The sequence below is a fragment of the Piliocolobus tephrosceles genome, chromosome 5 (assembly GCF_002776525.5).
Source record: "Piliocolobus tephrosceles isolate RC106 chromosome 5, ASM277652v3, whole genome shotgun sequence".
NCBI classification, from domain to species: domain Eukaryota; kingdom Metazoa; phylum Chordata; class Mammalia; order Primates; family Cercopithecidae; genus Piliocolobus; species Piliocolobus tephrosceles.
Genome location: NC_045438.1, coordinates 52,740,334 through 52,767,351, shown reverse-complemented (window position 1 = coordinate 52,767,351; position 27,018 = coordinate 52,740,334). Strand labels below are relative to the sequence as shown.

General features: G+C 41.3%; 1 protein-coding gene across 1 annotated transcript in view; it reads right to left on the bottom strand.

Moving 5' to 3' along the window:
• CCDC170 (coiled-coil domain containing 170) overlaps positions 1–27,018 on the bottom strand; it is a 138,497-nt gene that overhangs the window by 19,164 nt on the left and 92,315 nt on the right. The window contains exons 8-10 of the mRNA XM_023205853.3: positions 16,142–16,342; positions 9,282–9,455; positions 6,050–6,292 (exon numbers count right to left, since the gene is read on the bottom strand). Of these exons, the coding sequence (XP_023061621.2) occupies positions 6,050–6,292; positions 9,282–9,455; positions 16,142–16,342 (618 nt within the window). The remainder of the gene's footprint in view (positions 1–6,049; positions 6,293–9,281; positions 9,456–16,141; positions 16,343–27,018) is intronic.

Sequence of the window (27,018 nt, the reverse complement as noted above, 5' to 3'; positions counted from 1 at the left end):
TTAACTCAACACAGGTAGAGAAATTCGTGAAAAAAACATTTTTCTTGCAAAAAGGATTTCTATAATACTTATGTTTGACTGCCAAATTAAAATGTAATACTATCTGGAAAGGTCTACCTTTTCTTGGTCTAGAATTCAGGAGTAAATTTACAGCATGGGTCTTAAAACAGAAGATTTGTATAACCTAGGCATCAAGGTCTTCAATCATGGTTTTGAAACAGACATAGAAATGAGTACAGGCCGGGCGCGGTGTCACCCTTGTAATCCCAGCACTTCGGGAGGCCAAGGCAGGCGGATCATGAGGTCAGGAGATGGAGATCATCCTGGCTAACATGGTGAAACCCCGTCTCTACTAAAAATACAAAAAATACAAAAAATCAGCTGGGCGTGGTGGTGGGTGCCTGTAGTCCCAGCTACTCAGGAGGCTGAGGCAGGAGAATCGCGTGAACCCAAGAGGCAGAGCTTGCAGTGAGCTGAGATAGCACCACTGTGCTCCAGCCTGGGCAAAAGAGTGAGACTCTGTCTCAAAAAAAAAAAAAAAAAAGAGAGAGAAAGAAACAAGTACAAAAGCTTTCACCCAAATGTTCATAGCAGCCTTGTTCAGAATAGCCAAAAGTGGAAACAATCTAAATGCTCAACAAATGCTGAATGGACAACCAAAATGTGGTATATCCATACAATGAAATATTCTTCATCCATAAAAAGGAATTATGATGATTAATTTTACATATCAATTTGGCTGGGCAATCATGCCCAGATATTTGGTCAAATATTTAAATGGATAGACTTTGCATAAAGCACAGTGCCCTCCATAATGTGGGTAAAGCTTCATCCAATCAGTTGAAGGCATAAGCAGAACAAGACAATGAGCTTCCCTGAACACAAGGAAAATCTGCCAGCCTTCATATTTTTACTACCGCATCACCTCTACCTGGGTCTCCAGTCTGTCATCCCATCCTGCTAGTCTCCATAATTGTGTGAGCCAATTCTTTAAAATAAATCTCTCCATGTAGATAGATAGATGATTGACTGATAGATGTAGATAGTTATGTTAGATATTTATATCTACATATATCTGTCTGCATACACACAAACACACATACACACACACGTGCGCGTGCGCGCACACACACACACACCTCCTATTGCTTCTGTTCTTCTGGAGAACCCTAACCAATACAGGAATGAAGTACTGATCCATGGTACAACATGGGATGAACCTTGAAAATACTAAGTATACTCATACTAAGTAAAAGAAGTGATATGGTTTGGCTGTGTCACCACCCAAATCCCATCTTGAATTGTAGCTCCCATAATTCCCATATGTTGTGGGAGGGACCCAGCTGGAGATAACTGAATCATGGGGGTGGTTTCCCCCATGCTTTTCTCATGATAGTGAATAAGTCTCACAAGATCTGATGGTTTTATAAGGGAAAACCCTGTCACTTGGCTCTCATTCTCTCTTGCCACCACCATGTAAGAAGTGCCTTTCACCTTCTGCCATGATTATGAGGCCTCCCCAGCCATGTGGAACTGTAAGTCCATTACACCTCTTTCGTTTGGAAATTGTCCAGTCTCAGGTATGTCTTTATCAGCAGCAGGAAAACAGACTAATACAAAAAGCCAGAGACAAAGGCCATGTATTACATGATTCTATTTATATACAATTTACAGAATGGACAAATTTATAAAGACAGAAAAATTACTGGTTACCAGAAGTGGAAGAAAAGGTAAATGAAGAATGATTGCAGATGGGTGTGGGATTTTGGGGAAGGATGTGGCAGGAGTGATGGAAAGTCCTAGAATTAGATAGTGGTGATGTTTGCACAACCTTGTCAATATACTAAAAACCATTCAATTATACACTTTAAAAAATAAACTTTATGGGATGTAAACATTTCTCATTGTTAAAAAACCATAGAAATGTAATTCAAATTATTATTTTATATTGTCCCTCTAAGAGTGGTAAAATTGTTAATTTAGTAAGTGTAGTGGTTTGAGTAGTGCCTTCCCAAAAGCTGTGTCCACCTAGAACTTCAGAATGTGACCTTATTTAGACAAGGGCCTTTGCCGGTAATGAGTAAGGTAACAGTCTCATGATTAGATCGTTTTGAATTAGGATGGGCCCTAACACCAACAATGGATGTCCTTATAAGAGACAGAAAAGGAGAGACACACATGGGGAGGCCATGTGAAGGGGAGGCAGAGATTGGAATTATGCAGCTATAAACCAAGGACTGTTAGTGGGATTGAGTATTGAGCCACTCAGTTTGTGGTAATTGGGTAGCCCTAAGAAATTAATACAGTAAAGCTATTTTTGCTAATGTCCAGAAATATTACTTTATGAATAGTGAAATTAATACAGGGACAAGCTTAGGCAATGTATAAGTGGGGAGAGTTGATATCAGTAGTCTGTCTTGGACATTGATATCAGAAGTCTGATATTTTGGATTCGTATCAAATACAAAATAAAAATCTATTCTGTATTTGATATCTCATAAATGCATGAAGTTGGCGTTTACTGTGTTAGCACATTAGAGAGAGCTCTATTCTCCACTGGAAGGCAGACTTAACATTCCTTTGAAACGTGTAAGGGCCTGAGTAATTCTTGAGTCAGTCAAACCAAGTCTCTCCTACACATTTCCTATATCTTATCTGTAAAAGTGTGTGGATATGTCTATGCAAAATAAAGCAACCAAGTAAATACGCAAGCCAACTTTATTTCCCACCTCTCTTCTCCTTTTCATCCAACTATCCCAGAAAGGCATTGCACTATCTTTGTTTTCATTTGTCTTTCATCCCTGAAATTTGGCTTATTCTCAAAACCCTCACCCACTACCACCATGATCTGTACATGCTTGAGTTACAGATTTTCCAAAACCAAGTGTAGCGGTTACTCCGTCAGTCATTATCTCACTGCTGCACTTGGTACTGTTGACCACAGCCTCATTCTGCTCTCTCCCTATCTCTCTCTGTTTCTTCTCAGTCTCTTTCCTGACAATTTTATCCTCCAATGGCCCCCCAGAACCCAGAGGATAAGTCCAAACATCTTAGCATGATACATAAGGCTCCATGTGATCCGGCCCCTGTCCACTGCTCAGCTTCTTCCACTCCCTAACTCCCAGACATGGTCAAGGTGTCATCAGCAGCCGAGCAGATCTCCTATTCACCTATTATTGCATTGACTGTCACTCATCCTCATCCTCTACTCCAACAACTGTTGTTTGATCAGAGGCAATGTTGTACCAAATACCATGACAGCACTAGGAAGTAATCTGCGTTTATAAAATCTTGGCAAAGACCGGAGACTGTTTGATTTTTCAGTCTGAGTTTGTGAAACACTGTACAGCTCTGAATTAGCCATATCCTTGTCTACATGCAACTGCCTCCCTATGGGTAAGAGAAATTCTTCAAAAGTGTTAGATCAGGTCTGCAAATTCTCCTTATTGTTCTCTAAAGCCCAAAATTTTGTTTCCTTTTCAAAGGTCTACATCACACATTGGCTATAATGGTGAGGTTCCTTTTCCTATTTTGTTCAACGACAGTCTCCAACTATTAACTGTCATACCACTGGTTTCCATTTCTTTAACTTTTCCTTTCTACCTCCTTTGGAAGTGTCCAAAGGCCCTTTATTCTCTCTAACAAAGTAGTACTCCTGTATCCTCATAAGCAAGGATGTCAGAGGGAATGAGTGCCTCTGGCCTAGGGATGAACACCCACACATCCTACAATCAGGAGCAGCTGGTGCAATGTCCAGCCACATTAACTTCAGGATAATCTGCACAGTCCTTTGGATACGGGAAACAAACTCCCCACTACCGTCACCCCAAATGGTTAGAGCAGATGGTAGTTGCAGCTAACCGCATTTCTTTGGGTTTAAGATTTGTTTTTGTTCATGCAATGCCATCTTTAGGGGATTCTTCTCTCCCCTCCTTCTTTCTGAGATGATGACTGGATGGAGGAAAGTCCTTGTAACATTAGGAAAAGTGATTCTGGCCCTCATGCTGCCCTGAATCTCTTCTGTATCTATTATTTGACTTGCGAAATGTGTGAGGGTCTCTCACCAGAATCGACGCCCCATCATTGGTCTTGGTTAGTTCAAGGCTTGGCTGTAGCTGCTATTGGGCCACGGCCTAGGTGATTACCCCAGGGCCTCTGATGGAGGGTCACCTTGTCTCTCAGTTGAAGGGAACACCCCCATCTGCTCGTGTAATGAGCTCTCCAGCTTGCATTTCAGCTGTCATCCATCTCCCTCACTAGTGAAAATGGAACTCCAGGCTCCAGGGAATCGGGGTACAATCTAGGCCCCCAAGATTCATCACCTTTTGCAGCCCCTTCCAGCCAGGGTTAGAACAGCTGATGCCATCCCACCCTACCCCAAATCCCTGCTAAAGGTCAGCCTTAAGTTGTAAAGGGACTGTTGAGGGGACTTACCTCTAATAGTTTCTCCCTACCCATGGCACCACCTCAGATGCTTTCCCTTTCTTTCCCCCTTCCTTGTATTCAGATATGTGCCCTTCTCTGGCAGGGGGGGCATTCTCCCCTTCTCCAAGGAAGTACACTTCAACTTGGCAGTCTAGTCCCCATAGCAGAAGGGCTTCAGCAGGGAAAAGAAAACCACTCAGAATGGTAACTACAGTGGAAAATATTTTCTAAAACATGGTCCCCACTAGACATGTTCAAGAGCTGGCTTAATTCCAGATTCTTTTTCCCTGCCTGTCTGTTTCCAGATTCGGAAACTTTCCAAAGAGTAGTTTCAGAGCATTGTCTGCAAAGAGCATTGTCCACTGTACTTGCAATTTGCACACCTGCTGAGGATGATGTATGCATATTAAGTTACATATTATTGCCAGTGGCACACATGCATGACATGTGAATCTTTTGACTAAATTTCTTGTAAGTTTCCATTTCTTTTTGCTCTGCCTTCGTTAGAAGTTAAACACCTTGAATATAGGAAGTATGTCTCCCCAGTCTGGTGACCTTCTCCACTGGACTTGGTAATAATGTATCCTACAGAGCACAACATAAATACCCTTGCCTGCCTGACTCTTTTCAGTAAACAGTTGTGCCCATTTTCTCATTTCTTCCTAAGCAAATTCCAGTGTGATTAATCCCTGTATCATCACTAATAGCAGTCACCAGCACTTTGGAGAAATGTATTTCTTTTCTGGACTTAAAACATCACCACTTTTTGGCCAGGTGCAGTGGCTCACACTTGTAATCCCAGCACTTCAGAAGGCTGAGGCAGGTGGATCACTTGAGGTCAGAAGTTGGGGACCAGTTTGGCCAACATGGTGAAACCGCGTCTCTACTAAAAATACAAAAAAATTAGCCGGGCGTGGCACACCTGTAATCCCAGCTACTCAGGAGGCCAAAGCAGGAGAATCACTTGAACCCAGGCAGAGTTTGCAGTGAGTCGAGATCATGCCACTGCACTCTAGCCTGGGTAAAAGAGTGAGACTCCGTCTCGAAAAAAATTTTTTAAAAGGCCAGGCGCAGTGGCTCACGCATGTAATCCCAGCACTTTGGGAGGCCAAGGTGGGTGGATCACCTGAGATCAGGAGTTCGAGACCAACCTGACCAACATGGAGAAACCAAATCTCTACTGAAAATACAAAATTAGCCAGGCGTGGTGGCGCATACTTATAATCCTGGCTACTCGGGAGGCTGAGGCAGGAGAATCGCTTGAACACAGGAGGAGGAAGTTGTGGTTAGCCAAGATCATGCCATTGCACTCCAGCCTGGGCAACAAGAGCAAAACTTCTCCTCAAAAAAAAAAAAAGAAAGAAAGAAAAAGAAAAGAAAACATCACCACTTTTTGACTGACTTTTCACCTAGCGATGATGGCTTCACTTCAGATATTGAAGAGACACTAAATGGATATGTACTCTGATTTGTGTCTTGTTTGCATGTTTCCCACAACTCTAGAAAATCAGAGGAAGCTTTCATCTTTCTTTTTCTGGTGTGTCTTGATAAAGCTGTTATTCTTTTGCATAAACATTGACAGTAACTAGCAAAAACCAACAATAAAATGGAGCCGAGCACTTGCCTTCAGTTCACTGGTGTCAGCCAGTTTGGCTTTGAGCTCAGTGTTCAAGTCTCGACATGTGTTCAGCTCCTTCTGCAGCCTCTCCACCTTCTTCTGCAGGTTCCTGATGGTAAGATGCATGTTGTCCCTCTCAACCACCAAGGCCGTGCGTGCCTGCTTCTCCTCCTCCAGCTGGGCTATTTTCTGCCGGAGGAGGCTCATGTGTAGTTCTTTGCTCTCCAGTCTCTCTTTCTGTGTCTTTAGCTGGTTTGATGCAAACAGGGATTTTTTTAAAATAATTGAACAATAATAAATATAAATGAGTTACCCAGTAATAAAAATACCCAGAGGTGTTGATCTTTATCTATACCTCTATAAGACTAATTTGTAAACCAACAAAAAAGTTATTGGATTCCTTTTCCTGATTGCATTTTTTATTCATACCCTTTCCAAGAATTAATTGCATACCTAAAATCTGAGACAAAGGAGCCCTAGAAAATGTGCAGAGGAGTCAGCTTTCCACATCTGATGCTCTCTAACATTATGTGCATCATCATAAAAGTGTAAAATTACTTTTAAAAAACTCCTCAGGTGAGTTTATCAAGAGCAGAATATAATAAGACAGAGAGACAAAATCCTGTCCAACATCTAATGGCCACAATACCCGCACTGGCATTTTCTGAAATATCAACTTTTTTTTTTTTTTTGAGACAGGGTCTCATTCTACTGTGCAGGCTGGGGTGTAGTGGCATGATCACGGTTCACTGCAGCCTCTCCCTCCCAGGCTCAAGCAATCCTTCCACCTCTCAGCCTCCCAAGTAGCTGGGACTACAGGTGTATGCCACCACACTCAGCTGATTTTTGTATTTTTTGTAAAGACAGGGTTTCACCATGTTGCCCAGGCTGGTCTTGAACCCCTGGGTTCAAGAGGTCCCCCTGCCTCAGTCTCCAAAAGTGCTGGGATTACAGGTGTAAACCACCACACCTGGCTGAGAGTTGATATATTTTTAAAGTGAGATATACCAAGGAGATTTTTAAGTAAGCTTTGCTTTAAAGCTTTGCTTGTACATATAAAATCTTAGAAATAAAAGGGACTATAAGAAGGCTTCTTGGTCTTTGTTATATGCCCAGACTATAAGGTCCACAAACTAAGCAGAGGACAGGTTCTCAAACATCATTTATCATTGGTAATCAAACTCAAAAAAGGAAATTAGAGTGATATTTAAGAAAATGACTATGGACTCTAGAGGGGAAGAATCTTCCTGGGCTCCACATGTCACAATTAGTGGATGGAATATTAAGTACAGAAACCTCTGTCATCTGCTACAAACATCAGAATCAGAATCATGTATTATCAAGTGTTCAAGCTGAAGACCATCAAATTTCCCCTCATTATCTACTCTGCACTTGTAAAGTGGTAAAAGGTGGAAAGACTTACTGAAATGCTGCTTTGAGTATCCTGCCTAACAGTGACAGCTGTGTCCATATCTAGATCACTTTTGAACAAAGCCTTTTTAATATTTCTCTCATCAAATTCCCTTTCTTAAGCTTCTCCATGTCAAATTCCACTCCAGGTCGGACATGGTGGCTCATGCCTGTAATCCCAGCAATCTGGGAGGCCAAGGAAGGCGAGTGACCTGAGGTCAGGAGTTTGAGACCAGCCCGGCCAACATGGTGAAACCTCATCTCTATTAAAAATACAAAAATTAGCCAGGCATGGTTGCAGATGCTTGTAAACCCAGCTACACAGGAGGCTGAGGAAGGAGAATCACCTGAACCTGGGAGGCAGAGGTTGCAGTGGGCCAAGATCGTGCCATTGCACTCCAGCCTGGGTGACAAGAGTGAAACTCTGTCTCAAAACAAAAAAAAAAGAAAAGAAAAGAAGAAAAAGTTCCACTCCATTGCAATTTTACACTAGTAAATTCTATAAACTGGTAAGTTTAATAATTACATAATTATTAAGAAGTAATAGTGTTGGATATTGAGAAAAAGCATCAATGATCTGAGTAGAACTTTGGAAAGAATGGTAACTAATTTAATGTCTCCAATGGTAATAGAGTTTGTATGCTATCTTTTATAAAATATTTCTCAAGATATGATAGTGGAGAAGCCAAACATGAACACAGCAACTTCTGTGAGCCAAGGGTTTGAAAATGTTATTTATTAAAAACTAGCAACTCCTTGGGGTATGTAGCATCCCCATCTTAAATATGAGGAAACAGAGACAGAGAGGTATATAATTTGTTCAAGGTCACACAGCTTGGTGGAACCAAATTGGGAGCCCAGATGTGACTCATTATATAGCATCTACACTGGAATTGTATCATAGCATTTTCCTCCTAAGAACTATTATAAGAATACATCTGTGTTTTCCTATTTCTTTCCCCAATATCAATAATTATGTAACTAATAATTATATTTTATCCCTTTCATCCATTCATTCATTGATTTAGTCTAAACTGTTTCTAACTCTTCCTTTGAGTGAAGAAAAGTAAGCCCTTCTCTCTCTACTAGAATTTCTAGCGCAACTGAGCTTATAAATGTAGAGGCTGCTAAATGGCCTCCCAGTTCTCCTCCTCTCCCAAAGTAATAGAAACTGTGAATTTTTTCTAGCCAGGTCAATGGCTACCCAGAGTAAAGGCTGCATTTGCAAACCTCCCTTGCAGCTAGGTTTGACCACCAAAACATATTCTGGCCATGGGATATAAACAAAAGTTTACGTAGCAAATTCTGAGTGCCTTTTTCAAAAGATGGCTCTGCTTGTTCTTTTACAGCCTTCTTCCTCACTCTTTTCTTCTATTCTATCTTGAACACAGATACAATGTTTCCAGGCACCATTTGGAACCATGAGAATAAGGATCAACCTAGGGATGAGAAATGAATCAGCTGAAATGAGCCTGGTTCCTTGAAGACTTTACAGAGGAGAGTTGCCACACCAGCTCCAAACTTCCTGTCTCCAGGAATTCGTGTGAGAAAAACAAAACAAAACAAAAAAACAAAAAACAAAAAACTTCTACTTGCTTAAGTCACTGTCATTGTGGGTACCCATTACACACAGTGAAACACGACCTTAGGTGACAGATACACTTACCAACTCTTCAGACTTGAAATTGAGCCTCTAATTCTAAATACATATTTTTATAAGATTCTTCCTAGTTACACTGGTAAATATGGTGGCAGTACATTATTTTTCAATGTTTGGGTTTTTCAGAAATTTCTTCTCTCAATACTAGCAAGTTTCAATATCCCCTACCTTTCTCTGCAAATTGTGGGCAATGGTCTTGTTCTCAATGACTGCATTGCTCTCAAGACGAACCAGCTGCTCTGTTCGAGCTAAAACCACATCCAGCCGCATGTCAAAACCAAGTTCGGCAGCCATCTGGTCCAACTTCATTTTCTGTGAAAGCTGGTCCAGAAATTTAAGATACTAAACCCAAGAACAAAAACAAAAATAGGACACAAAAGTCAAAGTTAATGGGTGATCTCACAGAATCTTTTCCTCTTTCTCCCAAGCTTACAGGTAATTCTCCTTGGCAGAGAGCACAGAGTGGAGCATGGACTCTGATCCAATATGTGGTAATAAATTCCTGAACCATTCTGCCAGTTCCCTGCCTACCCCTTGTTTGAATGCTCTTGACTCTCCTAGCCCTTGATGTTGATGTTCAGTCAAATATTATATACTTTTCTTAACCCTGCCAAACAACACATTTGGCTATGTTTGATTACATCTTCATCTCTCTGCTTTGACAACTTGCTGCTGCAACCATGCCCCTCCCAGGCTAATCCAGCCCCTGGGATCCACCCATTGATAGGGTTTGGCTGTGTCACTACTCAAATCTCATCCTGAATTGTAGCTCCCATAATTCCCACATGTTGAGGGAGGGACCTGGTGGAAGATAATTGAATCATGGGGGCAGTTTCCCCCATACTGTTCTCATGGTAGAGAATAAGTCACATGACATCTGATGGTTTTATCAGGGAAAACCCCTTTTGCTTGGGTCTCATTCTCTCTCTCTCTGCCTGCCACCATGTAAGACATCCCTTACTCTTCCACCATGATTGTGAGGACTCCTGAGCCACGTGGAACTGTGAGTCCATTAAACCTCTTTTTCTTTATAAATTACCCAGCCTCAGGTATGTCTTTTTTTATTTTATTTATTTATTTATTTATTTTTATTTTATTTTATTTTTTTTTGAGACAGAGTCTTCCTCTGTTGCCCAGGCTGGAGTGCAGTGGCTTGATCTCAGCTCACTGCAGCCTCTGCCTCCCAAGTTCCAGCAATTCTCCTGCCTCAACCCCCCAGGTAGCTGGGATTACAGGCACGTGCCACCATGCCTGGCTAATTTTTTTGTATTTTTAGTAGAGATGAGATTTCACCACATTGGGCAGGCTGGTCTCAAACTCCTGACCTCAGGTGATCCACTCATCTTGGCCTCCCAAAGTGCTAGGATTACAGATGTGAGCCACCATGCCCAGCCTATGTCTTTATCAGCAGTGTGAAAATGGACTAATACACCCACCCACCCACCTTCCTTGGGAATTTTTCCCACCTAACTGGGCCCTGGCCTCAAAGGTGGACCCTGGCAACTTAGCCAGTTGCCACTTTACTCTTCTTAGGCTCTACAGAGCATTCCAAACTCAAAGCTCACCATACAAACAAAATTTTGAACAAGATTTTGGGGTCTTTTTTATTAATTAAGATGTTTTAGAAAATGTCTTTAAAATTAAGTTAAATTAAGTAAAATAAAGTTAAATGAACACCTCCTCCCTAAAACAGAACTGTATGAAGGAAGTCAGGGTTCATATTTTAGCAGTCTACAGTTAGAAAGCTATTTAAAGGTTTTCCTCTACTGATTTCTGTGGTTTATCTGGCAAGTCCACACATAAGATAATGCTTACTAAGTGCTTACTGGATGAATAAATCAATCAATGAGCTTTCTATATCATAATTTCATGATTTGGGTTTTATCTTTGATATTTTCTTCTGATTGCAACAACTTATCCATCTGGCATTTTCAGGCAATTAAATGTTTAAATAGGTACAATTTCCTGCCAACTGAAGCACACCAGCTTAAAGCCCAGAACTAGCCATGTTTTAATTATCAGGATGAAATTATTTATAAGTGTCTATTTTCCAGTTTTGGCAAATAACATACATATGAATACAATTTTATCTCTTCTTTATAAGTCACAGTCATTGCAAATACCACTTATTGCATTGTGCTACAATCCCATAAACTGCTTTTGTCTCTACATCCTCCGGTTATCACTTTTTAATGCTGTATCAGCTCTCTATATGGAATTTTTAATTTTTAATCTGTGTCTATGAAAGTGACCTAAGTGCTATTACTTGTATTTTACCTAAAATAGATAAGTACCTTTTACATGATGGTACGAAACCCTCTTTTTTTCTATTTCTATGTATGACCCATCCATTTAGTGGGCCAGGACTACAACAGGCAAAAAGGGATTAAGACAAGACGAAGCAGAGAAAGATCCCATAGAGAAAGTTTCTATTTCAAGGATTTTGGCTATACTTCAGAAGATTAAGGTTACTAGAAACTTTTAACTACATAGAAATGAAGGATTACTGTATATATTGTTCACTTGAATGACAGTTCAGCATAAATAAGAAACTGTGCATTCTACTGTCTGAGTCTGCCTAGATTACCTGCATTTAGCATTTAAACTGTGCAACTTTACTTTTCAATTTACATGATACTATCCATCCTTACCAGAACATGCATTTCATATGCAGTTAGCGACAGGAGATTCACCATGGACAGAATTAGCTTACATAACTCGCTTTCATAACTGAGAGTTATTTGGACATAATCCCAATTAAAATTAATGATTCCTTTATAGTAAGGGAAGGGAATACCAATCCACCTGAAATTCCTGCCTTTGACATATTTCTTCTATAATTCAAATAATATTTATTGACTCTTTCTCTAGGCCCTGGAGAAACACAGGAAAAAGATCATTTCTTCTGGCCTCAAGAAGCTTGGAATATTTGGAGACGAAAAAAATTTAAAAACAATCCAATAAGGGTAAAAAGTACCATGAGAGAGGCAGATACATTATGCTTAGAGAGCATAAGGAAAGATAGGTAAGTCTCCTAGGGAAGACTGCCAGGGGAAGCAGTATTTGAGCTGAATCTTGAAGAGACTGCTGTTACCAGGTAAAGGAGGTGAGGAGAACATTCTCTCAGTGAGAATAGCTGTGGGCAGTGCGGGAGGAGGCCGGAGGAGGCCGGAGGAGTGAGTGCTGCTACAAATTTGCATGGATGTCTTTAGGCTCCGCAATCACCACAGACCCCACCAGGGTCCTGCTGCTCCCAGAAGGCTTCTCAGTTTGCCCCCCACTGGCAGGAAAAATTACAGGGGAGAGGGAAGATGGAGAGACCACCTGGCCAGCTCACAGAATGTGAAGCCATGGAAAAAGAAGGAATCTGTACCTGATCCTGGGGTCCCCAGAGAGCCACTGGCCAGTTTGGAGATAAAGAAAGAGAAGATTAGGCACACGTTTCATTAAGACCTCCCTGGCAGCAATGAAGAGAGTACATTTGAGGCATGAGGAACAGTGCCGGGAGCTCAGTTACTAGGTTGTTTCCCTAGTCGATGTTAACGAGCCCAATTCTCAGAGCCAAAGCACAGCTGCTGGATATAGAGATGGGGGAGGCATTGGAGATCTAGTAAGGAGACAGGATTTACAGGGCTTAGGAATTGATTTTAAAAAGGGAAGTGTTGAAGACGGCTTGAGCAAATGGAGGTAGATTACCACCATGACTGAAGCAGGAGAGGGACAAATTTGAACAGATGTCCTTTCAGTTTTGAATATATTTTGGTGTTCACGGACCATGTAGGTGAAGCTGTGGCTTTCAATTTACATTACCATGCTCAGGTGCAATATTTCATTTTGTTTGGTTGTGGTTTTTTGTTTTATTTTGTTTATTTGTTTTGAGAGGGAGTCTCTGTCACCCTAGGCTGGAGTACAATGGCACGATCTCTGCTCACTGCAACCTCCGCCTCTCAAATTCAAGCAATTCTCCTGCCTCAGCTTCCTGGGTAGCTGGGGTTACAGGCACACACCAACACACCTGGCTCATGTTTTGTATTTTTTAGTAGAGATGGAGTTTCACCATGTTGGCCAGACTGTTCTTCAACTCCTGACCTCAAGTGATCCACCTGCCTCAGCCTCCTAAACTGCTGGGATTACAGGCATGAGCCATCACGTCTGGCCTGTTTTTGTTTGTTTGTTTGTTTGTTTGTTTGTTTGTTTGTTGAGACAGGGTCTCACTCTGTCACCCAGGCTGAAGTGGTGTGATCTCAGCTCACTGCAACCTCCACCTCCCAGGCTCAAGCTATCCTCCCAGGCTCAAGCTATCCTCCCATCTCAGCCTCCCAGGTAGCTGGGACCACAGGTGCGTGCCACCATGCCCAGCTAATTTTTGTGTCTTTTGTAGAGATGGGATTTCGCCATATTGTCCAGGCTGGTCTTGAACTCCAGAGCTCAAGCAATCCACCTGCATCAGCCTCCCAAAGTGCTGGGATTATAGGCGTGAGCTACCAAGCTGAGCCAGTATTTCTTTACAAAATCAAATTTTCCACCATCACACCTTTACAGATATCTAATAGAAAAAGCTATCTCCACTCTCCCAGACTTCTCAAATCTAGCCCCTATTTCCATTCACAAAACCACTACATGGTTCAGATCTTTATTATCTCCTGAACTGGACTAGTCTGAACTGGACTATCTTCTAAACTGGACCAGTCGGGGAGCCACCGACTGGGCTCCCTACCTTCCTTCAGCTGTGTCCAGCCCTTTGAATGCAAGGACTTTTTTGTTTATCTGTGGTGGCAGATATCTCAAAAATTATGCATGGTTGTGTTTTGTTTGTGTGTGTGTGTGTGTTTGTTGTTGTTTGTTTGTTTGTTTTAGCTTATAGGCTATCACTACTGTTAGTGTATTTTATGTGTGGCCCAAGACAATTCTTCTTCTTCCAATGTGGCCCAGGGTAGCCAAAAGGTTGGACACCGCTGCTACCCTCTAAGCCAGTCTGACTTGAGGGAAATCTTTCTTTTACTCAAAAACCTTCTCTGGCTTCCCATTACCTACGCAATGAAGCCTGAGCCATTAGACTGACCGATTTTAATGATTCCTACACCTGCCTCCAGTGCCATCTCATGCCTTTGGTTTCACCAAGTATCCTGTCCCATGCTCCCTGCACCTCATTCATTTCCCAAGCCATCTTCTCACACCTCCATTTCTTCTTTGTTCCAGCTATTTTTTCTGCCTCAAATTCCTTCCCCCCTCTTCTGCCTGACAAATTCCTACTCATTCTTTAATACGCCCCTTTTCTGTGAAGATGGCTTACTTACTGCACAGAAAAAAAGTCATTGCTCCTTTTTCCAGGTTTCTGTCAGATTTTATACCTGTCTCCATCATGGCACTAATTGCACTACTGTGCACTAATTGCGCTATTGTACCATTACGCCCCGATCTCCCTGTCTCATCCGCTGGACTTGATTTTCCACAGACACCTTTGGCACATCTTTGCATATCCAACCTCAGTGCAGGCAAGACGATTCCTCAATGTTTTAAGTACAGAAGAATGAAAAGGAATATGTTACTTGAGTGTAGACGTTTCAACTTAAGAGTATTTTTCATGCCAAATTCTGCATCGAGGCTCTTGAGCCCCTGTGCCTCCATTTCCCTTCCCACACTCCCTCCTGCGTACTCTTTCAGTCCACACTTTCCTCCCCATCCTGTCCAGCAAAACCTTTCTTTGATCTTGGTTTTCACAGCCACTGCCTCATGCCCGTCTTCTCTTTGGTCACCAGACTTCACACTGGTCTACTGGAGGTCGCTCCCCTTCCTCTCAAGTCTCCTCTCAGCGCAAAGCCAACTGGCTTCTGCTCTCCACCACTCTACCAAAACTGCCTGTCAAAGATCACTGACAATGTCCCCACACTCAAATCCTCAGTGTAGGCCCCTTCTCTTCCCATTTAACTCTCCTCTCCCACTGGGTTATCAGCGCCATTGTTTCCGAGACTCTCCATGCCACAATCTCAGCTCCACGGGGACATCTCTCTATCTTTCTAAAATACTGCAATGTGGCCGGGCGCGGTGGCTCAAACCTGTAATCGCAGCACTTTGGGAGGCCGAGGCGGGCACATCACGAGGTCAGCAGATCGAGACCATCCTGGCTAACACGGTGAAACTGCATCTCTACTAAAAATACAAAAAATTAGCCGGGCGTGGTGGCGGGCGCCTGTAGTCCCAGCTACTCGGGAGGCTGAGGCAGGAGAATGGCGTGAAGCTGGGAGGTGGAGCTTGCAGTGAGCCCGAGATGGCGCCACCGCACTCCAGCCTGGGCAACAGAGCGAGATTCCATCTCAAAAACATAAAAATAATAAAAATAAAATAAAATAAAATAAAATAGTGTAATGCTCACACTTACCACACTTCATATTCTACAGAGTAAAGAACACTCTATCTTCTTAGTCTAAGCCATTCCAGTCTTCTCTCTTGCCACAGATCCACCAAGAATAACATGTTCCAGCCATACAGGATTCACCAATTTGCATTCTCTGAATACACTATGCACTTGCCAGATTTCATTCCTTTGTTCAAACTGTTTCCCCTACAGTATCTGTCTTCTCTCTCCACTATAATTCGACTTATCTTTCAAAAATGAACTTAATTATGACCTCTCCTATAAAACCTTCCCTTTATCTAGAAGTTCCTACAGACCTTTCTGATTCAATACATACAACACATATAAACTTACAGTACAGCAAATTATCTGAGTATCTGTCTCCCCTATCAAATTATGAGCCCTTTAAGATCAGAAACTGTGTATTATTCATATTTTAGCTTGCCAAACCTTTAGGGCCTCATATATGATATGCATTCAATAAATATTTGTTGAGTTTAATTAAATTAATTTGAATCAAGGAAGCTCCAAACCCATTGTTCCTTGAAATTGACTTAACTAATTAAGTCCAGGACTTAACCAAACTAAATACTGTAAAATTCAGAATATTTTCAGGTAAAATTTTATACTACAACAGATGCTTCCACTCATGGATATGCCCTCAGGTTATTACTTTTTGTTTCTCAAAATTCAAGTTGTCTCGCAAAACATCTCCAGAAACCAGTTCTGCCTCCAGGTGTGTCAGCTGACCCTGAAGAGTCTCCAACATATTCTCTGCTTTCTGGGCCCTCTGGAGAGCTTTCTGGTGAAACTCAGACTCCTTTCCCAACTGTTCAACAAGCTCAGATATTTGGGCTTCAAGCTGGGAGACCATCTGGAAACAAAGAAACAGATCAAGAATAAGCCTTGTTTTAGATGCAAGGAAGTGTTCACATCTACTGCTCTGCCTAAGCAGCATAACTGTTTATGATACCAACTTCCAGATTATTTGTAAAAATCCCATGTAAAATATGTAATTGATAGCTGTATTTGCCTCTGTTTAAAATAATCTACATTCATTATTGAATAAAATTTTTTGATTGGTATTTTTAATTTTTATATAATTATTTTAACAGGTTAATCGATAAAAATTTATGGATAACATTTACTTACCCCAAAACTATTGCTAAGAGTTTCAAAGTTTAATAGGAAAAAGAATTAAGACAAAAAGTACTGTAAAAATCTACGAAGAGTCATTCCCCGGAAAAATGCTTTCACCATTTTGAGTTGACTTAAGATTAGACAGCTAATTAATCTTGGTAGGTAACATTGGGGCATTACAGGGAATTCATGTACAGACATGATTTTTCAAACTTTTTTCAACTTTCTATTGAAGATTGGTTACCTATGCCCTAAACTCCAGGGATACTGACTCTACACTACATAGTCATAGAGTAATACCATTTTTACATTGGAAAGGTCAAAATCTCTTTAATATGGTGACTCTAAATAGGGTCAAGGTCAATGTACAAGAGGGCAGGGGGATCTGAGTACTGTCCCATGTTAAAGTCCCTCCAGCCTCTCCACAACCTACCTGATTTGCCCAATGCTCCCATCCTTCCGAGGAGTTCCTCTTTTTGTCGTGATCATTCCTTCAAACCAAGAGTGCAAGTTTACCAAGGACCTCAGGGACACTCTCAGAAAACTCCAACTGATTTTACTCAATCCAGTTTCATAAAATGTTGGATTCAATAAAACCACCAAGTCTAGGGTGATACATTTGTTTTCTTTTGATGGTTTATTTTGGAAGAGAAGAGGAAACACATAGTATTTACATAACAGTACAGTACCACTCTCACAGAAATGGAAACATCCTGACTTTCAGATTTTTACTGTCTCAATTTTTAAAAAGAAAACAATTTCTGTCTGCCTATCTATAAACAGCCATGTTTAACCACGTAATCTGCCTTTAAACTTTTTGAAAGGCTGTTGTACGGGAGAACAAAAGAATTTGTTCCGAGTTACCCTCAGAGCCTACATTGAGAACCAATAGGTATAAATCAGAGAAGAAATTCCATATTTCTGAAAGGAAAATGTTTTCCCCAGTTCCTATAATTATAAAGTAAGATATCCCCATAAAATTTCCTTTAAAAACAAAACGTATAAACAAGCAAAAAAAAATCCCCTGTGATCCCACCACCCAGAGGCAAAAAGTATTAATATTTTTAAATAATTTGTTTTTGTGTATCATTAAAATATAGTTGGAATATTATACATGCAATTTTGTGTCTTTGTTTTTACCTAATTATTCTCATGCCATTTGAAATTCTTAATATTTTAATGGCTGCATTAAGAACTCATCATGAGAATGCGTCATCATTCACTTAAGCATTATTTTATAGGAAGGGGAAAACTCTTCCCTGTGAGATCTAAGCAAAAAAAATTTAAAATAATAAATAATCAAAATACAGAAGAAAGGGAAAACGTTATAATGATTACAGCTGTCTAAAGACACTGTCTAGTAGGGAGTGGATTCCCAGTCACCGAAGATGGCCGGAAATTGGCTAACTATGGGCATATCTCACTTTATTGCACTTACTTTATTGCTCTTCACAGATATTTGGTTTTTTACAAATTGAAGGTTTGCAGCAACCCTGCATTGAGCAAATCTATCAGTGTCATTTTTTGGACAGCACATGCTCACTTTGTGTCCCTGTGTCACATTTCAGCAATACTAGCAATATTTCAAAGGTTTTTCATTACTCTGATATCTGTTATGGGGATCTGTGATCAGAGAGATCTCTGATGTTACTATTGCAGTGTTTGGGGTGCCACAAACCACTCCCATATAAGTCAGTGAACTTAAATGATACATGTGTACTTTCTGACTTTTCCACTAACTGGCTGACCCCACATCTCTCTTACTCTCCTTGGACCTCCCTATTTCCTGAGACACAACAATATTCACATTAAGGCAGTTAATAACCTTACAATGGCCTCTAAGTTTTCAAATGAAAGGAAGAGTCAGGCTGGGCATAGTGACTGATGCCTGTAATCCCAGCACTTTGGGAGGCCAAAGTGGGTGGATCATCCGAGGTCAGGAGTTCAAGAGCAGCCTGGCCAACATGGCGAAAACCCATCTCTACTAAAAATACAAAAATTAGCTGGCCGTGGTGGTGCATGCCTGTAGTCCCAGCTACTCGGAAGGCTGAGGCAGGAGAATCACTTGAACCTGGGAGGCAGAGGTTGCAGTAAGCCAAGATCGTGCCACTGCACTCCAGCCTGGGTGACAGAATGAGACTCCGTCTCAAAAAAAAGGAAGAGTCTCACTTCTCTCATTTTAACTCAAAAGCTAGAAATGACTAAGATTAGTAAGAAAGGCATGTTGAAATATGAGATAGGCCAAAAATTGGGCCTCTTACTCCAAACAATTAGTCAAGTTGGGAATAGAAAGGAAGCGTTCTTGAAGGAAATTAAAAGTGCTACTCCAGCACAGGCATGGTGGCTCACGCCTGTAATCCCAGCACTTTGGGAGGCTGAGGTGGATGGATTACCTTAGATCAGGAGTTCAAGACCAGGCTGACCAATATGGTGAAACCCCATCTCTACTAAAAATATAAAAATTAGCCGGGCATGGTGCCACGCACCTGTAGTCCCAGCTACTCAGGAAGCTGAGACAGGAGAATCACTTGAACCCAGGAGGCACAGGTTGCAGTGAGCCGAGATCACGCCATTGCAGTCCAGCCTGGGTGACAGAGCAAGATCCCATCTCAAAAAAAAAAAAAAAAAAAAAAAGTGCTACTCCAGTAAAAACACTGATATAGTGTGGATATTTGTCCCCTCTAAATCGCATGTTAAAATTTGATCCTCACGGTTGGAGGTGGGCCTAGTGGGAGATGTTTGGTTCATGGGAGCAGATCCTTCATGAACGACTTGGTATCATTCTCACAAAATTGAGTTCCCATGAGATCTGGTTGTTGAAAGGAGCCTGGCATCTCCTCCTCTCTCTCCCTTTCTTTCTCTCTGGCCACGTGATGCCTGCTCCCCTTCATCTTCTGCCATGAGTGAAAGTTTCTTGAGGTTCATTGCCAGAAGTAGATGGCACTGTGCTTCTTGTATAGCCTGCAGAACTGTGAGCCAAATAAACCTCTTTTCTTTATAAATTACTCAGCCTCAGGTATTCTTTTATGGCAACACAAATGGACTAAGACACATACAAATGATAACAAAAAACAGCCTTATTGCTGATATGGAGAAAGTTTGAGTGGTCTGAATAGACATCAAACTAGCTATAACATTCCCTTAAGCCAAAGCCTAATCCAGAGCAAGGCCCTAACTCTCCTTAAATCTATGAAGCCTAAGGAGGCTGCAGAAGAAAAATTTGAAACTAGTAGAGATTGATTCATGAGATTTAAGGAAAGAAGCCATCTCCACAACATAAAAGTACAAGACAAAGCAGTAAGAGCTGATGCAGAAGCTGAGGCAAGTTATCCACAAGATCTAGCTAAGATCATTGATGAAGGTGATGACACCAAACAACAGACTTTCAATGTAGGCAAAATAGCCTTCTATGGGAAGAGGATGCCATCTAGGACTTTCATAGCTAAAGAGGAGAAGTCAATGCCTGCCTTCAAAGCTTCAAAGAACAGGCTGACTCTCTCATTAGAGGCTAATGCAGCTGGTGACTTGAAGTTGAGGCCAATGCTCATTTAGCATTCTGAAGATCCTAGGCCCCTTAAGAAATATGCTAAATCTATTCTGACTGTGCTCTAGAAATGGAACAGCAAAGCTGGATGACAGCATATCTGTTCACATCATGTTTTACTGAATAGTTCAAGCCCACAGTTGAGACCTATGGCTCAATAAAAGATTCCTTTCAAAATATTACTGCTCATTGACAATGTACCTGGTCACCCAAGAACTCTGACGGAGATGTACAGGAGATGAACGTTGTCTTCACTCCTACTAACACAGTATTCTTTCTGCAGCCCATGGATCAAGGAGTAATATTGACTCTAAACTCTTATTATCTAAGAAATATACTTCATAAGGCTATAGCTACCACAGAGAGAGATTCCTCTGATGGATCTGGGCAAAGTAAATTCAAAACCTTCTGGAAAGGATTCACTACTCTTGATACCATTAAAGACATTCATAAGTCATGAGAAGAGGTCAAAATATCAACATCATAGGAGTCATCTATGAGATGACTCTGAGGGGTTCAGGACTTCAGTGAAGGAAGTCACTGCAGATGTTGTGGAAATAGCAAGAGAATGAAGATTAGAAGTGGAGCCTAAAGATGTGCTGAATTGCTGTAATCTCATGATCAAATTTGAATGGATGAAGAGTTGCTTCTCATGAATGAGCAAAGAAAATGATGATTGAGATGGAATTTACTCCTAGTGAAGATGCTGTGAACATTGTTGAAATGACAAGAAGCATTTAGAATATTACATAAACTTAGATGACAAAGCAGAAGCATGGTTTGAGAGGATTGACCCCAATTTAGAAAGAAGTTCTGCTGTTGGTAAAATGCTATCAAATAGCTCACACGTTATAGAGAAATCTTTTGAGAAAAAAAAGAGTCAGTTGATGTTTTCAACCACATTGTTGTCTTATTTTCAGAAATTGCCACAGCCACCCCAACCTTCAGAATTGTGATCAGCAGTAGCCATCAACATTGCAGCAAAACCCTCCACTAGCAAAATGATCATGACTTGCGGAAGGCTGAGATGATTGTTTGCACTTCTTAGCAATAAAGTATTTTTAATTAAGGTATCTATATTGTTTTTTAGATATAGGGTTATTGCATACTTAATAGACTACATAGGCTATGCATAGTATAAACATAACTTTTATATGCACTGAGAAACCAAAAAAAATTGTGTGACTCACTTTATTGTGACATTTGCTTTGTTACAGTGGTCTCTGAGGTATGCTTATATCAATTAAGAATGTTGCCATGCAGATTGAAGCGCTACATGAGGAAGTTTAGACTACCTGAGCTGTAAACTCTTTAGTCCTGTGCTTCCATGGCTCTCAAGCTTCCAGACCCATAATTCGATTAATTCTACACTTCTGTGTGTGTGCTTGAAATTAGATATTTGATGGTAAGCTATTCAAAGCCACATCTAAGGAATTATATTTACCAAGGAAATTTTTAGTGTCATCCCAGAACATGAAACTCTGAGAAACTTCATTTCATTTCATATTTCCTACCTTTCCTGCTTACCAATAATAAAAATATCTACTGATACATTCATAGTTATATTAGTAAGTATATCTTACTAATATAGCAGATAAATCTGATCTTAATGCAAGAGAAACAGTGTTTATCTTGGTATGACAAACAATGTAATCTACAGAAAAATGTCCACAAGATGCTGCCTCCCAAGGGACTGGTTCGCATTATTAGAAGTATAGCACATCAGGAGATGTGGTTTCACGTTGGACTGCAAACAGAAAGTGAGTATTTCTACCTGAAGACCCTTCGACATCTCCTATACTACAAATGACATAGCGGAGAGAACGAAATCAAAGAGAAAACTGATTCAATAAACCTTAAGCAGAGAGAGGGAGAACTGTGTGATCACTTAGCCGTGGTCAGCACACCACCAACTTTACTGGAAGAAAGCAAGCCTTCTATAGAAATCAATCAGTGTGGTCTCCATTCTGAAGCTGACACCCTGAGTAACTGCAGTAAGTTAGACTAAGGGAGTGATACTGACCCTGAAGGAAGATGTGAGCATCTGACGTAGACCAGAGTGCAGGACAGGGGTTTTGGAGTCAGATAGCCCTGGTTTCAAGTTCCCCTGTACCACTGACCAGCAGGTTAACTGAAGCGAGTAACTAATCTCTCCGAAATTTGTAGACTTTGCTATGATGACTCAATGAGCTGATTTAGATAATTTGACCCGCACAGCATTTCACACCGTATTGAAGTTCAACGCATCATGTCCATTTCCATCATCAGGGTTACTGCTCCAGTGTATGGGTTCCATCAATCCTATGCTGTCGCCATGAGGCACTAAAGAACCCTCTAGGAATTGTCCTATGTCTTGTTTCTCAAACTATTTTCAGCATAGTCTTTCTCTCAACTAGAAGTCTTTCTGGGAAGAACAAATAAGGAACAAATGTGTTTGAATCAAAGGCAAGAAGGTCCTTTTGCATCTTCACCCCATCTGGACCCAAGGGTGCGCTCCAGAGCCTTGAGACTCAGCAAAGTGCGACTTTAAAACCACTAATACATAGATTGCTGAAATTTGCAGGGGATACCTGCCATGCCAAGATTCTGGTGTCCAGAGAGAAGAAAGCAGCTGAGAGCCCTCCTGCACTCTATCAGATCACAGAACTTCAGAAGCTTATTTAGGTGTCAGTGCATACGACACCACCAAGCTTTTTTCTAACTAAATTTAGATAAATTAATTCAAATAAATTAACATTCCAATCTGACTCATTCTTGGGAACATCAAATGCCAGTGCCTGAGTGAACATATGTACTACACCAAAACTGTAAACTTGTGCTGTTTTTCACACCAAAAAGTCTAAACAATAAATAAGCCTTTCTTTCTCTTCTTTTCTTTTTCTTAGGATCATTCCTTAACATATACCTGATATTCTATGGGACAAAATGTATCAGATATCTCAACACTAGAGGTGGGCAGTCGGGGGGTGAGGGGTGAAGAATACATACCTTTAAACAAAAAAGGCACTAAAGCACAATATAGTTAAAGAATAAGCTGCATGGTTTTTAAAAGTAAAGTCATAATGCTCTAAAAGAGTTAATTCACTCCCCAGGGACAACTATGTGTTGATTTCACCAGAGAGACATTTTTGTGCTAAAATTAAACCAAATAGAAGCCAGAAAGTTCTACACTGAAGAAAGAGCCACTTAGGTCATTTAAAATCCAGTGCCTTTTAGACATAAACTCTTTTCCAATTATTCAAGCTATAATTTTCACTTGGGGAATATGTAAGTTATCAGGTACTAGAAAGTGTCGACCAAATCCTCCTTCCCTTCTGTCGGCATGTATGGCCAGCATTGTGACTGGCTAACCCTACCCCTCCTCCTCTGTTCACCTCAACTTTTGTTTTGAGTTAAATTAGGTCCCCCCCAAAAAAGATATGTTGAAACCCCCCAGTACCTCAGAATGTGACCTTCTTTGGAAATCAGGTCTTTACAGTGGTGATGAAGTTAAAACGAGGTCCCTAAGGTTGACCCTAATCCAAGATGACTGGGGTCCTTATAAGAGGGGAAATTTGGACACAAAGACCGACATGCATTGAAGACACAGGAAGAACACTCTCCCTACAACAAATAATGCAATGCCTGAGGCCAGCAGAAGCTAGGAGTGAGGCATGGGACAGATTCTCCCTCACAGCCCTCAGAAGGAACCAACCCTACGGACACCTTGATCCCAGACTTCTCATCTCCAGAACTGTGAGGCAAGAACTTTCTGTTGTTTAAGCCACCCAGTTGTGGTACTTTGTCATGGCAGCCCCAGGAAACTCATATAACTGGAGAGGCTGGAAAAGCTGAAACTTCCATCTGTTCACTCTCTCAAATGCTCCTGTAGCCCGGAGAGACCATGCAGCATAATTTTGGACAATGAAATGTCCCATATGGAAGTGTGCTGGTGCTTCTGAGGAGATGTTCACTTTAGTAGGTGGCAGGGTTAAGAACAGAGCAGGAGAATGATAATCGGGCTCTGAGATCAGAATGGGGAGGAGGGGGCTGTGGAGCAGAGGTCACCAGCCTTTTTGGCACCAGAGACTGGTTTCGTGGAAGACAATTTTTGTGTCAGAACAAAACTGCTCCACCTCAGATCATCAGGCATTAGATTCTCATAAGGCGCATGCAACCTAGATCCCTTGCATGCCCAGTTCACAATAGGGTTCACATTCCTACGAGAATCTAATGCCACTGCTGATCTGACACAAGGTTAACTCAGGCAGTAATGCTCACTCGCCCACAGCTCACCTCCTCCTGTGCAGCCCAGTTCCTACTAGGCCATGCACTGGTGCAGGTGCGCAGCCCGAGGGTTGGAGACCCTTGCTTTATAGCATCAGGTGGAGTCCCCACAGCTCCCACAGAGTCCCTGGACCAGCAAACACCTCAAGGGAGGAAATAAGCCTTAGGTGTACCTAAAGCAGAACAGGAAAAATGTCCAGACAGAGGTTTGTGAGCTTGTATTATTTGTCTTTAATTTGGAAAAAGACATAGAAATTGGCATGGTCATGTCCTTTCTATGCATAATCGATTATCATTCAGATGATTACCCAGTTAGGAAACATCTGAAAGAAAAAAAAGAAGAAGAAGAAGAAGGAGGATGAGGAGGAGGAGGAGAGGAGGAGGAAGAGGAGGAGAAGGAGGAGGAAAAGGAGGAAGGAAAACAAAATTGCCTCAAAATTCTAAAGTAAAATCTGAAAATGTCATAACTTTCTATCATTGTGCAAGAAGTCATTATTTCATAACCAACTGCTATGGTGTCCTGAAATTCCAGGGCTAAATAACATCTAAATACTCATTTAGAATTCGTGGGAACCTGACAGTAGAACATTCCTCTAAGACAGTGGTTTTCAACTGGGGGCAATTTTGACCCCCGGGGGGACATCAGGCTGTGTCTAAAGACATCTGTGGTTGTCACAAACTGGGAGGGGGAGTGCTACTAGTGGGTAGAGGCCAAGGACGCCGCGGAAAATCCTGCAATGCACAGGACAGGTCCCCACAGCAAAAAAATTATCCAGTCCAAAATCCCAATAGTTCTGAGGACGAAAAACCTTGCTCTAAGATACAGTAAAGCTTCTAAAAAGAAGATTAAATCTTGCCAGCAGCAGAAATGCAAGGAACAAGTAGAAATGACGTGCTGTAAAAGTGTGGGTGGTGTCCTGAATTCTACTGAGAACTGCAAACACAGGAGGGGATAAATGGGTAGCACGGGGGTAAACAAGGCAAGCAACGTTCGGGAAGCAGGAGCCGGCCTGAAGCGGAGAATCTGCCAAGCTGAGCCTGAACCCGCCGTTGAGCCTTCACATCAGTATTACTCAGCCACTGACTTGTTTGCGTAGCCATGGCAGCTGGCAGGGACATGCAGCCTCCTCAACAAACAGCTTCATCAATTCATAAAGCTCCCATTCTTTAGAAACATTTCTAAGACAATATATGAAATCCATTTTCTCCTGATTTTACTTGAAGATGAGTCACACAAGACACCAGCTATATGCTTGATTTCAGGCTTTTAAATAGGGAGAGCAGCTATTGAAAAAAATTACAGGGTAGGAATGGCAGACAAAAGCACTAAAAAGACTCTGAATCATTCTAATTTTTATGGGGAGTGGGAGAAAGCACACCCAGCTTAACCAATTTACATCATTTGGCTTTAGAAAATAAACATATACATCATGCTGATAATTGTGTGCCTTGTTTTGCATGCAGGGATTAAAGCAGTTTTAGGAAAATACTTGGAAATATAGAAGTGGAAAGCAATAAAATGAAATGGCAAAAAAAAAAAAATATAGTTATTGAGGTACAGATGCTCCTCGACTAATGGTGAGGTTGTGTCCCGATAAAGACATCGTAAGTTGAAAGTTTCTTTAGTTGGAAATGCATTTAATACACCTAACCTACCGAACATCACAGCTTCACCTTCCCTACCTTACAAGTGCTGAGAACACTTACATTAGCCTATATTTGGGCAAAATCATCTAACACAAAAGGCTTTTTTCTATAACGAAGTATTGAAAGTCTCACATAATTTGTTGAATACTGAAAGTGAAAAACAGGACGGCTGCATGCACACTCAAAGCGTGGTCTCCACTGAGTGTGTATCACTTTCACACCATTGTCAAGTTGAAAAATTTTTTAATTGCATTTTCATGAGCTGGAAATCGTCTGTATATCTATTACCATTTAAGAGAAATGACTTAATGAAGCTTATTTCCAAACCTATAAATCATTTTCTTTCCCAATCAAGTACCTCCATGTAAACTGAGTCACAAGAAAAACTAAGTTACTCGTGGAGACCTCTACACATTAGCGTGGAGGACAGCCAAGGAGCACGCGACATTTTATCTCCACAAAGAGATAGAAAATGCACTTGGCAGCCAGGCACGGTGGCTCACACCTGTAATCCCAGGACTTTGGGAGGCTGAGGCGGGCAGACCACAAGGTCAAGAGATCGAGACCATCCTAGTCAACATGGTAAAATGCCATCTCTACTAAAAATACAAAAATTAGCTGGGTGTGTTGGCACATGCCAGTAGTCCCAGCTACTCGGGAGGCTGAGGCAGGAGAATCACTTGAACCTGGCAGGCGGAGGTTGCAGTGAACTGAGTTTGCACCACTGCACTCTGGCCTAGGTGACAGAGTGAGACTCCATCTCAAAAAAAAAAAAAAGAAGAAGAAGAAAAGGAAAAGAAAAGAAAAGAAAATGCGCTTGGCTAAAGGGTCCACTAAGGTTGCTCCTAGAGTATGCACGAATTTCTGAGAACATATATATATTTTTTTTTGAGATGGAGTCTCACTCTGTCGCCCAGGCTGGAGTACAGTGGCATGATCTTGGCTCACTGCAA